Source organism: Endocarpon pusillum, assembly GCF_000464535.1.
Source record: "Endocarpon pusillum Z07020 unplaced genomic scaffold scaffold5526, whole genome shotgun sequence".
Lineage (NCBI taxonomy): Eukaryota > Fungi > Ascomycota > Eurotiomycetes > Verrucariales > Verrucariaceae > Endocarpon > Endocarpon pusillum.
This window is the reverse complement of record NW_006916523.1, coordinates 224,385-237,486: the sequence shown is the minus strand read 5'-3', so window position 1 is coordinate 237,486 and position 13,102 is coordinate 224,385. Positions and strand designations below refer to the sequence as shown.

At 47.8% G+C, this 13,102-nt stretch overlaps 3 protein-coding genes across 3 annotated transcripts in view; 2 read left to right on the top strand and 1 right to left on the bottom strand.

The window, feature by feature from the left end:
* EPUS_01883 (uncharacterized protein) overlaps positions 1–964 on the top strand; it is a gene marked incomplete at both ends in the record, with an annotated part of 3,753 nt that extends 2,789 nt beyond the window's left edge. Inside the window, one exon of the mRNA XM_007806619.1 lies at positions 709–964. Coding sequence (XP_007804810.1) covers positions 709–964 — 256 coding nt within the window. The remainder of the gene's footprint in view (positions 1–708) is intronic.
* A 5,461-nt stretch (positions 965–6,425) lies between these two features.
* On the top strand, positions 6,426–8,216 carry EPUS_01882 (uncharacterized protein; the record flags this gene model as incomplete). The annotated part of the gene is made up of 1 exon (XM_007806618.1): positions 6,426–8,216. One exon carries the CDS (start codon positions 6,426–6,428, stop codon positions 8,214–8,216), a length of 1,791 nt encoding a protein of 596 aa, XP_007804809.1.
* A 1,608-nt stretch (positions 8,217–9,824) lies between these two features.
* EPUS_01881 (uncharacterized protein) lies at positions 9,825–13,039 on the bottom strand (the record flags this gene model as incomplete). The annotated part of the gene is made up of 7 exons (XM_007806617.1): positions 9,825–10,074; positions 10,127–10,318; positions 10,372–10,854; positions 10,906–12,391; positions 12,440–12,514; positions 12,566–12,746; positions 12,812–13,039. 7 exons carry the CDS (start codon positions 13,037–13,039, stop codon positions 9,825–9,827), a joined length of 2,895 nt encoding a protein of 964 aa, XP_007804808.1.
* Between the last annotated feature and the right edge of the window lie 63 nt (positions 13,040–13,102).

The window sequence follows — 13,102 nt, the reverse complement described above, 5'->3', positions numbered from 1 at the left end:
GGCGGCGGAAGTGGGTGGGAATCGGGAGAGGGAGGGCGGCCTGCTTTAGGCGTCTGTGCGGGGAAATTGGGGGGAGGAGGTTTAGGGGGTTCAGGGGTTTTTGAAAAGATGGGGAAGATGACGAAGATTTTTTAAAGGCGTGCTTTTTTGGGGGGGGGGAGATCTGTAGTCGGCTGACTGACAGAAGATGGGGGGAGATCATCTCGGCGTGTGGAAAGGAGCTGCGATCAAAACATGTCTTGTGTGGAAATTTGGCTTTGGGAAATACTGTAAGAAGCGTCCACGTGCCATAGGCGTTTGACCGATCTTTGTATGACTTCTTCTGCCAAGCTATGGAGATCAATCGAGTCAACAGGAAAATAAGAATTGTCCACGATATCTGTCTTGAGTACTCCGTGACCTGCGGTGCTCTCTTCGTGTTTCGTCATCGCATCACTTTGCATGCAACATTAACCCCGCTGTGGAGCAGAGTGGCTCAAAGCATCAATTGGTAGTGGACTAGTGGTGTGTATCTTGAAGAATCTAAAATACAAAGTTCGGAGGAAATAGCTCCATAGGCGCCAAAGGCCCCACACCGCATCCGCAAGGGAATACTTGCTTATCTTGGACTATGCATATTTAAAAGTTGTTTCGATATGTACCGAGGCAAGGGGAAAAGCGTTGCCGTGAGTGAAAAGGGAGGCAAGTGTACTGATCACTTGGACCAAGTGGTTGTAAGGAAAAGACGGACAGCGAGACCCAGATCAAGTCGCTTGCCACTGCGGATCCAGATGAATCATTCGTCAGAAGGGGCCCTGAACAGCTAGGCAGACCACGATTAGAGGCATCGATGGCTGCTTCCGCTGCCACGTCAGATCCAGTGGACGTTTTCAATCAAGGATCCAAACGGAGTCAAGGACTCGGGCAGGAAAACGGTCTTGAATTTTGCGGGTGGGAAGAGAATTCCTCCTGCACCACCGCATAAGCATGAGCACCAGAAACCTTGGTGTAGCCGACTCGGAAAAGCGTTGGACGCCGAGAGACAGGCCACATTTGATGCATTCCTTCTGTTGTAGGGTGTACACCCTCGTTGTGCTGCAGCTCCCAATTTGTCTGTAAGAAAGGGGCCCCACGATGAGGAGCTGTAGATGTGGTTGAGATATTGCACCGACAGAGCTCGACGCAAAGTTAAAGCCGTGATCTAGGAGCTGCATCGCGTAGGCTCGTGTCGATCTATCGATTTCCGTATAGCGATTCATCATGATGGGGCTGTTACGGATGTGCAAAGTTTGAATGCTGGTATGGTTTAGGAAGCCACTTCCTTCGTATCCTGAGTTCTGTGCCTAAGAAGCGTAAGCAAGGGTAGTCATGAATGACAAATTTAGACAGCTTGCTTACCACAGCTTGCTTACCACATCTTGCCAATGTAATGGCACGCCGAGTTCCTTCAACTTGCCACAGTGGGCCCAAAATTGCTGAAATATCTGAGTTTTCGTCGCAAGGGTGACCCAATGAGACAGAAGCTTGTAGAGCTGCATGATCCATTCGGCCTTCCCAAACGAGCCATCTCAGGTTACAACGTGTTTCTAAATGAAGCCTTCGACCTTCGGCATAGTCCTAGTGTTGTCGAGCAATACAGACAGATGTACAAGAGGATTGATACGTGCCAGAAATGACTTCAGTGCGGCAATAATTGAAAGCCATGACAGGAACTCGCCGACGCAGAATGGCCTGTTTGATTGCACAAGCGATCTGCAAGTTGCTTTGTAGTTTCCAGCAGGCGAATGAAGAGCATAAAGGAGGAAGAACCTGAACGGACTAAGAAATAAATGTTTTCTTTCAGTTGTGCAAACGATTTTTGAATATGACATAAATATTATTGAGCAAGTGAATATAGCTACAGGCTATTGATATTCCACATGTGATGTGTTTGCTGGCGGTAATCACAGCATTTGCTTGCACACATGATGCTCCAATAATGTGTTTGTGGAGTTGTCGTACGGTTTAATCGTGGTATTCTCTCGCCAGGCCGAGTATTGTGTCGTTCGGCTATCATATTCCAACTCAGTCAAGGTGGTATAGCGTTGACTAACAGCAAGTCTCACAGCAGATGAGCTCACAGTCCGGAAACCGACTGGCACAGAACAACATCGAAACCAAGCAGTGGGTACTAAGCTTTTACCATGAACTCGGTCATCTGTGCTTTCATTCCAACAGCGAGATTGAATGTTCCAATAGGAATCGTGGTACAGGATGCTGAGTAATAGTCAGAGATGTTCTCGTTACGATGTCCATGAACCAGCAGTGGGATTTCTGACATCTCAACAAGATTTAGCGGTGATGTTTGTCCGGGATGTGTTGGGAGCGGTGCATTCGCGGCCGCGAATGCACCGCTCCCAACACATCCCGATGTTTGTCGGTATTGTTACTGAATTGGATGCAGAAATGACGATATGAGGGAAAACCCGGTGAGCTAATCCTGTATAGGGCTTAGTCTTACTGTAATGGCTACACTGACTTTGGAGGTTAACGGGTTTCGCCAACCCATTCCGATGTACTGGATAGCTTTATCAGAAGAAAACACCCAGGACTTCAACCCGGGAACAATCTGATCATACAACCAAGTGAGTTCCTTTCACTCTTGTCAGACTACAAGCTTCCGCCCATGCTGGTCATGTTGCATTGCCGAGAAGTCGAGATACGCCCCATTCCTGTTCACCTAATCACGTTCTGGTCACAAATAGAGTGGCTGGATACCAGGCATACTTGTACGTAGTGCTCCGTATGCACATAGGATTGCATGAGGTATGACACTGAGAGTTTGAAATGTTATGCATGCCAGTACCTGCGTTTAACTACGATGCTGGTACAGAACAAAACTCAAATTCTTGTGTTTCTGACTGGGCTGTTGTATGTTTATCCTTGATCTGACCATAAGTATATGGGTAGATCTTCCATTTGTCCGAACATTCCAGCTTCTACCCTCAACATATGGTCACCGGCAGCTTCTGTATTATCTGATAGATGCATGGTTGTCTTCCTTGCCTGTGATTCAAGGAATTGAGGAACGCTGCCTCGAGAAGGGTTCTACCAAGCCAATCTCATAGCAGACCACACTCAAACCTTATATCGATGGATTAATGAGGCGAAATTTAGAGCCTCGTCAAGCGAGCTGGACTCAATGTGGGCTTAAGCAACATCGGTAGCTCTCACGAATGCAACGACAAAAGGCGGCAATTCCTTGTCAGACCGAGCCATTAATATTTCTCGCACTACAAAGCTTCAACCTATAACTTTGTCCTGGTCGTTGAAACGAATGAGCAGTCTCGCCAGACGCTAACCCCATTTTCCCAAGGATTCAGCTGGATCGACCGTCGACTGACATTTGAAAATTTGGTTCCTGTGTGGAGTAACAAAAGCTTACCAACGACAACGATGGTAATCGTGACGAAACCGTGGCTAAATTCTCCGGGATCTGAAAATGCCGAGGGAACTCTCTTCAACGGTTCCGGATGTGCCTATCAACCGTCTTGTTGATCATGACCACATAATATTCTTCTCCCAAATCCACTTTGCCGTCTCCGGCGGCTCGAAATCAGCTCTTCCATTGCAGCGTCCTCTGGCGAAAGCTTCTCACACAATGATCATCCCAGATGCCCCTGTTCAGGCATGATGTCAGTCTTGGTGAGCTGTTTGAACCATGATATGGACAGCTAAAGAATACCACTACTATCAGATTGGGATGCTTCAAATGGAGCTTTATAATATTGGTACCTTAGACGAACGGCAGCGGGCCTATCTGAAAGGTAAGGTAATGATATTTAGCTTTGACGGTACCCAGGTATTCACATTCTCTTGCGCATTCACACATTGCATACAGTGTGCATAGTGGTCATTGAAACATATTTTCAGGTGACTCCGGCAGCTGTATGTCTACTCACTCCGGCCGAATCCTCATTTGATTGTGCAAAATAACTCTTTGGTCCAACCTTTGCGACCCCGAGGTTTCCCCCCTGGCACATCTCAGCATGGCTCTTACCTCGATACTTCTTGGAGCTAGCTTGATTGCTTCCACGGCAGCAAAACAATGTACAAATATCACTGTACTTGTACGTGGAAGTCTCGAAGCGCAGCAAGCTGCTCTGACATCCTCAGGTGGAGATTATGTCCCGCCAGGGTGTCTTCAACGTGCCAGAAATAGCGTCACCTATCGATGTTACCTCCTTCATTCGGAACCTCACAAGCATATCGAATGGCACAAGTTTTGCAATGGAAGCTCTGCTTGACTACCGGACTGTCACTGGCTCATACAAATCTCAGCGCCAAGTTCTGTCGACCAGATGACGAATCTGCAGCGAAATGGGTGGTCCAGGTTCTATCGCACGGCATCGGGTGAGACATGATAGCCGTTTGTTGCCGCATCGTGTCTCCTACTTAGTTAATATCAAATCTAGATTCGATAAGACTTATTGGGATCTCCCTTACAACAATTGCAACTGTAGCTAAACTGATGTGGCAGTCGATCAGTACGGGTATGGTACCCTCAGCTGCAATCGATTCGGCATTGGCAACTCATCCCACGCGGACCCAATACTGTTTTCCAAGCGCCTACGGAAATCTCCGCTCTGTAGCAATTGATTTCAATGCTTCGCAAGGGCACACTGCCATCAGTCGATCATGCCTTCAACGAGAGTGGCACCATTGTCAATGTCGGTCATTCATTCGGTTCGCAACAGTCATACACGCTTGCAGCAATGTATCCCAACATTACCGATGCATTGATTTTGACTGGCTTCTCCTGTAATGGAACTGGGTTTCCACTACTCTTGTTGGCTTCAATGCCAATATTGCTCGACTCAACCAGCCACTACAATTCGGCATTACAAATGCAGCTGTCGCATAACATCTCACTTCACTAGACCCGTACAAGTTGTTACAGGACATCAAGATGGGCCTTACTGCGCAGGCGATGGTCTAGCTACTAGCGATCCTACAATAGCAAATATTGAGCCCTCAAAACTTCACTGCCTACATTCCTGAAGAAACGGGCCATGGACTCAACCTACATTACAGTGCTGTAATGGCTTATCGAGAGGTTCAGGACTTCCTGAAGGCGAATGTTATCACCCCTCCGTTGACATGAGAAATAATTGGTGGGAGAAGGGAGAATGGCATAGACATGGCAATTGATCTGGAAAGGAAAAGTGTACATATTACCCGCTCCACAGATCATGTATGATACGTAGATAATTGCTCCTGATAATGTGATCCATAATATTACCGGCGAAGACAGAGGTAGTTCCGGTAGGACAATCCTTGCCAAATTTGGATTTCTTGAAACAGGGAAGACAACACGACGACCCTCCTTCCTGCACGTCCAGAACCCAGAACTGACATCAAAACTTATCCCAACTTTCTATAGATCATCTACAAATTATTCACCATCTCAAAGACCATTTTCCGGTTTTGTTCCTTACCATCAACTCCTCCGGCCTCAGTCAGGAGGTCCAATGGCACGTTCCCTCCCTCACTCCTTCATCACATACCACCCGCACGAACCAACCTGCCTGAACCCAAAACAAACATTGTGAACTATTTTCCCCAAAAAGGAAAACCTTCCCGATGTGGACGTACTGGGATTTGAACCCAGGACCTTTCACAATCACATCTGTATCCTCTCCAGATCAAGAAGAGAGTGGAATGCGAAGCGAAAATCATACCCCTAGACCATGCGCCCGAAATTTGTAGGTGATTATTGGATTTTGCACAAACAGAAATATATATACCAATAATTCGAGCAGAGTTTGAATTTGTATTTCAATGTATGAGTAGTATTTTTTACTTCGCTTGATGTACGTAACATTTCTCAACCTCTTCTGCAACATTGCCTATGGAATTTAAAGATTACTTTAGGTGGCTGCCCAGAGACAAGCCGTGAAAGTTTAAACGAAAGCTAGTTCTTAGCCAAGTACTCCATACTCACGAATACTTAGTTGAGCCTGAGAACATGCCCTAACTTCTCGGGCTTATGACGCCCACTCATATGGAGTGAGCTTTCCGACCTGCACCAAAGATGTTGTAGTACTCTATACAAGAGTATTGCGCAAGAGTATACCTGTTAAGGTCATGAAGCTTGCGTTGCCGCCGATCAAATGTCTAGTTCCACAACTGTACAACTAAACTCAGCATCATCGCAACCATCAAATCCATTATGCTCTCCTTGCGAGCGGTTCATTGGAGACATATTATCTGGCAACATACCTATGAATGACCTCTGGCGCCAAGCTGAGCAAGGAGAACCTTTCTACAGTACCAACCATCATGCAGACACTGATGAGCTTCAACAGTGCAGCGAGATCTTTGAATGCCCAGTGTGCCAATTGCTTGTCTCCCAGGGATCTGACTATGACATCGAAGGGCCCCAAGATGCCTCTAACTATTGTATCATGACCGCGGAACTGATCAGATCGTTCAAGTTCAGGAGAATTCCCGATTTAGGTCCTATTGTCCGGGACAGGTATTTTGTTTTAGTCACAGACTATGCAGTTGAAGAGTTGGACCAAGCTCTAGAGGACATGATGTCCTCTCTCAAGGTTGTGACTGGACCAAATGACCCAGAGTTGCGGTTCGATACTTTACACAAGCCTGACTGGCCGCTTACTGCCCCTACCGACATGACCGGAATTTGCAAGAAGGTCTTCTCTTCGCCCAAATCCACGGAATCTCTAGCACTTGCGAGGCGGTGGCTTGCTACTTGTCAAAAAGGGCATCTCGAATGTTCGAGGACAGGGTCATCTCAGCTACCGACTCGTGTTATCGATCTCCGTCCTTCAACTTCCGACTTGCAGGCACGGTTGTACGTAACAAATGGCGAAAATGCTCCGTATGTCGCACTGAGCTACTGCTGGGGTGGCGACGTACCATCCAAGACAACATCTATGAACATCGAGCGGTACCGGGACGCCCTCAATATCTCTGAGCTTCCCCTGACATTCAGAGATGCCATCTTCCTTACTCGAGGGCTTGGCTTCCGATACCTGTGGATCGACGCCCTCTGCATTATCCAGGATGATTTCAAAGACTGGGAGCAAGAAGCGGCGGTGATGGGCAATGTTTACGCGGGTTCAGTGTTCACAATCTCCGCACTAAGTTCTCAATCATCATTGGAAGGCTTCTTGCATGAAAGACCTCCAGAAATCACCAAGACAGTGAACATTGGATCACACTCAGTACCGAATTCAGAAGCGGGGATCAACCTCTCCGTCCGCAAAATCAAGCGTACCCACTTCGATTATTGCCTCAGCTACCGCGGATGGACCCTTCAAGAACGCTTACTAGCCACCGCTCTCCTCCACTACACGCCGGAAGGCATGATCTGGGAATGTCGAACCCACTGCGTCAGAGAACATGGCGAAGGCCATCCGACGTCAGGCATGCTCAAGGCGTTGAACCACTTCATAGGCATCTCAGACATGGATTCTTTGTGGCAGCGTGTTGTGCAGGACTACACGACCCGGGCGCTAACGGTGGAGGGCGACAAGCTTCCTGCAATTGCCGGCGTGGCTCGGTACTTCAGAAACAGTAGATCTGAAGACGATGAATACCTAGCAGGGATTTGGAAGGACACGATTCCAGAGAGTCTTCGCTGGATAGCGTACGAGGGTTCCATGGTTCCTCAGCCGAGGGGGTATCGTGCGCCCTCTTGGAGCTGGGCGGCCGTGAACGGGAAGGTGGAATGGCTGATTGAGACGAGCAATGAAATACTTGTTGATGACCTTGGTTTCCAGCTGCTAGATGGGGAGGTTGAAGACAGTCCGCCAGGATCTATGGGCCGAGTCGTCACGGGGTTTCTCGATATCTACGGAGTAGTCAGAGAATGTTTCTTCGAAAAACAAGATGCTTGGAACGGGAAGTTGCATATCGACAAAGAGCAGACCTGTATTTGTTGGACCGATCGTGAGCTGAGCTCGAGCAACTGCTTCGCGCTAGCGCTTGGCTTGTGGCGCTTCCTCCATGGAAGTATAAATCATCTCTACCAGCTTGAGGACCAATGTCGGATTTGGTATCTTGTTCTGGAACGATGTGATGATGGGCACATGGTGTCTTGCGATACGTCCGAGAGTGAGGACGAAAGTATTCCAGAGCTCAAGTTCAAGAGACTTGGGATTGCGTATGCCGATTTTGAAGTTCTGCCCTCCTTACCTGAGCACAAACAAACTTTGCTTAGAGTGATATAACCTTGGCGAAATGTGTTATTTCTCGACATGGATATCTTCTGGGATGGTGGAAAGAGTCCCTGTAGTCGAACTATTCATTGGGTAAGGCATCGTTGGCATGTGATACTTGCCAAAGATTTTCTACTTGGTTGAAAGAAGCTGCCACTAATTCAGAAACCCAGAGGTCAACGGGGAGCACATTCTATTGGGCTACCACTATTCCACTTATTCTAGGTCAAGAGGGTGGTATTGTCACCCAACGATCCTCTCTCGCGTCTACCCGCCGTGTTGTTCGAGACGGGTGAATAGAGCATCGATGATGCGGACGGTGTTGTAAGAATGCGCCTATTCCTTCAAGCAAGAACACTTGAACGTCAGATCTGTACTCTGATAAAGTTGGCAGTCCAGATATCTTGTGGCTGCAAAAACGTATGCGATCCTTTGAGACGACCTCTAAAGGTGTCCGAAGCGCCTGAGCAGTCTGAGTCAGTCCAATTCTCGAACCCGCTTCTCGCCCTCGAACATTTCCACTGTATGATCTGTCAAATTCTCTTTATTGGTGACTAGTCCAGCATGTTTCCGCCACTTCCTCCTAGCTCCAAGCATAAAGGACCCAACACAGAGACCAACAACGGCAACGATGACCCCAATCGCTATGCCTGCTATTGCTCCTGCCGAAAGTGATCTTGGGTCATCCCGGCTGGGGGCTACGCCGCGGGGACATGACTCCGCTGTGCAATTCGCGCATGCGCTTTCGACGGCTTCGACAGAGTTGCGGACGTCCGACTCGAACATACATGCATGCATGAGCGAATCAATCAAAATAGTCCTGCACCCACAACCTTCTGACAGACACAGACTGAGTCGAGTGGGCTACACTGTAGCCTTTGCGTCTCGTGCCAGCGCAAGGTAAGGAACATTGAGAGAGCTTGCTGAAGAAGGATTGGGTTTTTCCGTTTACCAACAAGAGAAATTCAAAAGCGAATATGATCAGAACGACGATCACTCTAGCTCCTGAATCTCTCTATCTGCCGCTAGCTTAAATTCCGTGGCGAATCTATTCAGTTATCCATAACTTACTGGTTCCTTAAATTAAGAAATATAATTATTTGTACATTCATCTCTTTTAAGTTTATACACTTATAGATGATTTTTATATTATTTGCTATTTTTTTCGTGTTGCAAGCCAGGCAAGATGGCCGAGTGGTTAAGGCGGAGCACGTGAGTAAAAAAATCTTGTACTTTTCTGTAAGCCTACTTATTAATACATTGTTAGTCAAGATTACCTTGCCCTTCTGTAGGATGGTTAACTTTGCTCTGGTGCAAACCTCCAGGGTTCGACTCCCTGTCTTGCCAAGACTTCTTTTTGGATTTTCTTTCTCTTCATAATAATTACGTCTTCAATGTCTCTTTCCTTTCATGATTATCTATATCCCTTATCCCCTATCCCCTGTATATACAGATACCTGACATTCCCGATGAGTAGACTTTTGGGCTCCTAGATCAATCATCATCTTGACATCCCACCGCTTGCAAATTTGGCCCCGTCTGTAGCTATACTGACCATCTCCAGGCCATAGCTCACCACATAACGCTAACGGAAAACCCCGCGTGGCAATGGTTAGCAAATCATCTCGACCAGAACGTGACCAGATTATCGAAGTCTTCCTGAGTAGGTTGCGAGTGCTTCTCACGTAAGGAAGAAAAGCCAACAGTTGCAGACCAGAAAGTCGTCGCTTTCTCAATTAGCTTCTCAGCCTTCTCGTGCTTCCGCAAGGTTTTCAGAAGCTGCCCTTTGAGGAAAGTTGTGCGCGCGATTTCCGGCTGGTATACCTTAGGGTCGAGGCCCCAGATCAGGAGCGCTTGATCAATCATCGACCTGCTCCCCACGTTAGCATAGAGAAAACGTCAGTTTGGGCGATGACCCTTACATGGCATCCTTGTAGTGTTCGATACGAATAAGGTGTTCGGCCACCTTATGACAGACGTCTGCTGTGCGGTGGTGGTGGTCCCCTATAGTGGATCGGAATTGTTCGAGCGCCATTTGGTGATACTCATGGCTTTCAGGCAAACGGCCCTGAGCGGCTCGAAGGTTTCCGAAGGCGTACAGCACTCGGCCAGTACTGCTTGGATTTCAGAGCTATGCAATCTTAAAGCCTGTGGGATGAGTTCTTACCGGAACGAAACCTTGTCCATCTTGCCAAACATTTCCTCCTGCTTTGATAGTGCCCAACCGAGGACCTCTTCGGCTGCTTCGTATTTTTCTTGGAACGTGTAAAGCAAACCCAGGTTCGCGTAAGCAAGCGCGCTGAATGACCCGATCCGATTATTGATCTCCATCCCTTGTAGCAAGTTGTTCTCTGCAGTGGCATAATCCTTGTCTTGGATCAACGCAATTGCCAGTTCGCTGAAGCATCGTGAAAGGCGAGCGTCTTGAATATCGGTTCCCTGTAGGTACTGTAGCTGATAGTCCAATGCCTTTAGCTTGAATGCTCGACTGGAGTTGTGGTCATTCGCCTCGGCGGCGATAGCCGCAATCCCAAGACATATATCGACAAGCAAAGATTCGCGGTCCGGATCATCACTCTTCTCACATATGCTAAGGGCTATGTCGTAGAATCCATCGAAGCTGCGGGTCCGTCCTCGCTCAAATTGCCACCTGTTCAAATATTAGCCAGTTCTCCGGTTGAGATGCTTTGTAAATACAGACCACGCCGCGTCCGCAAGGAGCCCTGCCCACTGTATATCATAAGCTGCCGGCTTGTCCTGAAAGAACTTTTGCCATATCTGTTTTAATCTTAGAACGTGCGGGTAGAGTGTCTGACATCTTGGCCATTCCCGAATGGAGTGGGCCTTTGGTGGTGTGCTTTGTAGCTTTTTCTTGGACGGAGCAGCTCTGCCCGACGGCCATTGCAATGCCAGATTACAGACAGCGTTCCAAAAGAACTGGGAGATATCTTCAGTACTCATCTGCGCTATGACTACGTCTTGGACCATCCGATGGATGGAGAGCTGACTTTTTTCTTTGTTGCGCTTGATCAATGATGACTGAAGGAGCTCCGTGCGAGTTGCTCTGTACTCACCAAGCTTCCCAAAAAATTCTTGTGCTGGAAGGTGCGTTGACCACTCTTCGAAGATTATCTCTTCAATACAGTCGGGATCTAGAAAAGCTAAAGTTCTCAAGAGACTTCTCGGCCTGGGATCGAACTCGTCAAGTCGCCAGACGGACGATATGGTATATGAATAATTGCCTCCACCTGTACTGTACCTTAGTCCGTGCAGTTCGGAGTGCTCTCTCTCATTCTCGTACGATTTCATGAACTCGGAGAATGATAACTCTTGTCGCCTGATCACACTAGCCATTTGTGTGAGAGCAAGTGGTAGACCTCCAAGCCTTCGTGAGATATGTTCCGCTACTCCAGAAACGTCGTCATCAAGTGTCAGTGCCTTGAGCAGAGAGGCGCCTTCAGCATCACTGAAAGGCTCCAAGTCAATCCCAGATATTTCTTTGGAGTAATAGGTCTTGGCTATTGGATCCCGACTCGTAATGAGTACAGAGCCGTTTCCCATCACTGGCCAGTAGTCCGCAACGATCGAAGGTTCATCTGCATTGTCAAAGATGATCAACCACGTTGCTTGTGTTTGAGATGAGACTTCTATATTTCCCATGATCCGTGAAGAAGTCCAGGGATTGGAAAGCCATTCTTTCACAAGACCCTTGCTGACGACTTGCGACGTACTTTCAGCAGTAGTTTCTAAACCAAGCTTCTGGGCAATGTGGCTATAAGATTGGTCTAGCTTTGCTATCTCATCGGCCCGCACCCAGAAGACTGCGTCAAACTTCTCTTTATGACGGAAAGCAAACTGGGCGGCGATTTCCGTTTTTCCTAGGCCACCCATGCCGCTCAAGGCAAAGTATTTGGTCCTGGTTGATTCTGATGAAATGAATTTCGTACGAGTTGGAAGAAGAGAGTTTTCTAGAATCTGCAGGATGTCAACCCGTCCGAAAAAGTCCGGATTGCACACTATCGAGTCCAGAACATAGCAGGGCAACCGAGGTTCCCTTCGTGGCGTGGAAAAACTCGTAACAGTTGGCACGAATTCAAAGCCCTGGGACGGCACCGATGAACCTTGCTCGGTGATCAAACTAGTATTCCCTTCCTGCAACCGGCTTCTCATCCTCGCTTCATTGTGCTCTGTGATAATTAGCAGCCAATTAGTTGATAGGACGATGGCGTCGGTACCTTCAGCGATGCGTTCAAAGGATATGATACTTTGATCGCTAGCTATTGGCGAGTACGTACATGGTATTGTGTTCACTGAGCCACGATGTCAGGAAACCTATCATGCCAACAAGGGAATGATCTTACTCGCTTCCAACCTCTTAGCGATGCATTGGTCGGCGTCCTTCAAGACCATGGTAATAAACTCGATTACCGTTTGGAGCCCGTTGGTACTCTTTTCAAAGTTGCAAATGCTCATATGGTCGAGCGGGAGGGCAAGAAACTCCTCTAATGGGGCGTGTGTGGTGCAGAACGCTTTGTCCACAAGCTATCTAGTCAGCCACCTGTCTTGAAGGTGTGAATTTCTCCTACAGACAGGCATGTCGCACTTACTATAGCACGCAAGTTCTTGGCGAAACGCCTTTCATGGATTGTTGTAGCTTTGGTTTCGAAAGCGGATAAAATCGGAGCACGAAGGTGAAGGCCTTCGAACCTCGCGAATATATCAAACAGTATAGCGCTTTCCTCCAGAAAGCGTTCCGCTGCAATTTTCGAAGTGGATCTGGTGGTGACTTTGAGCAGCTTCATGACCCTCTCCCACGTGTCTTCCTGTTTCGTCATGAGGTGAGGAGTCCCAAGGAATATGATTCCAGATACTAAGCTGACCAGGTGCTCGTACCTGTA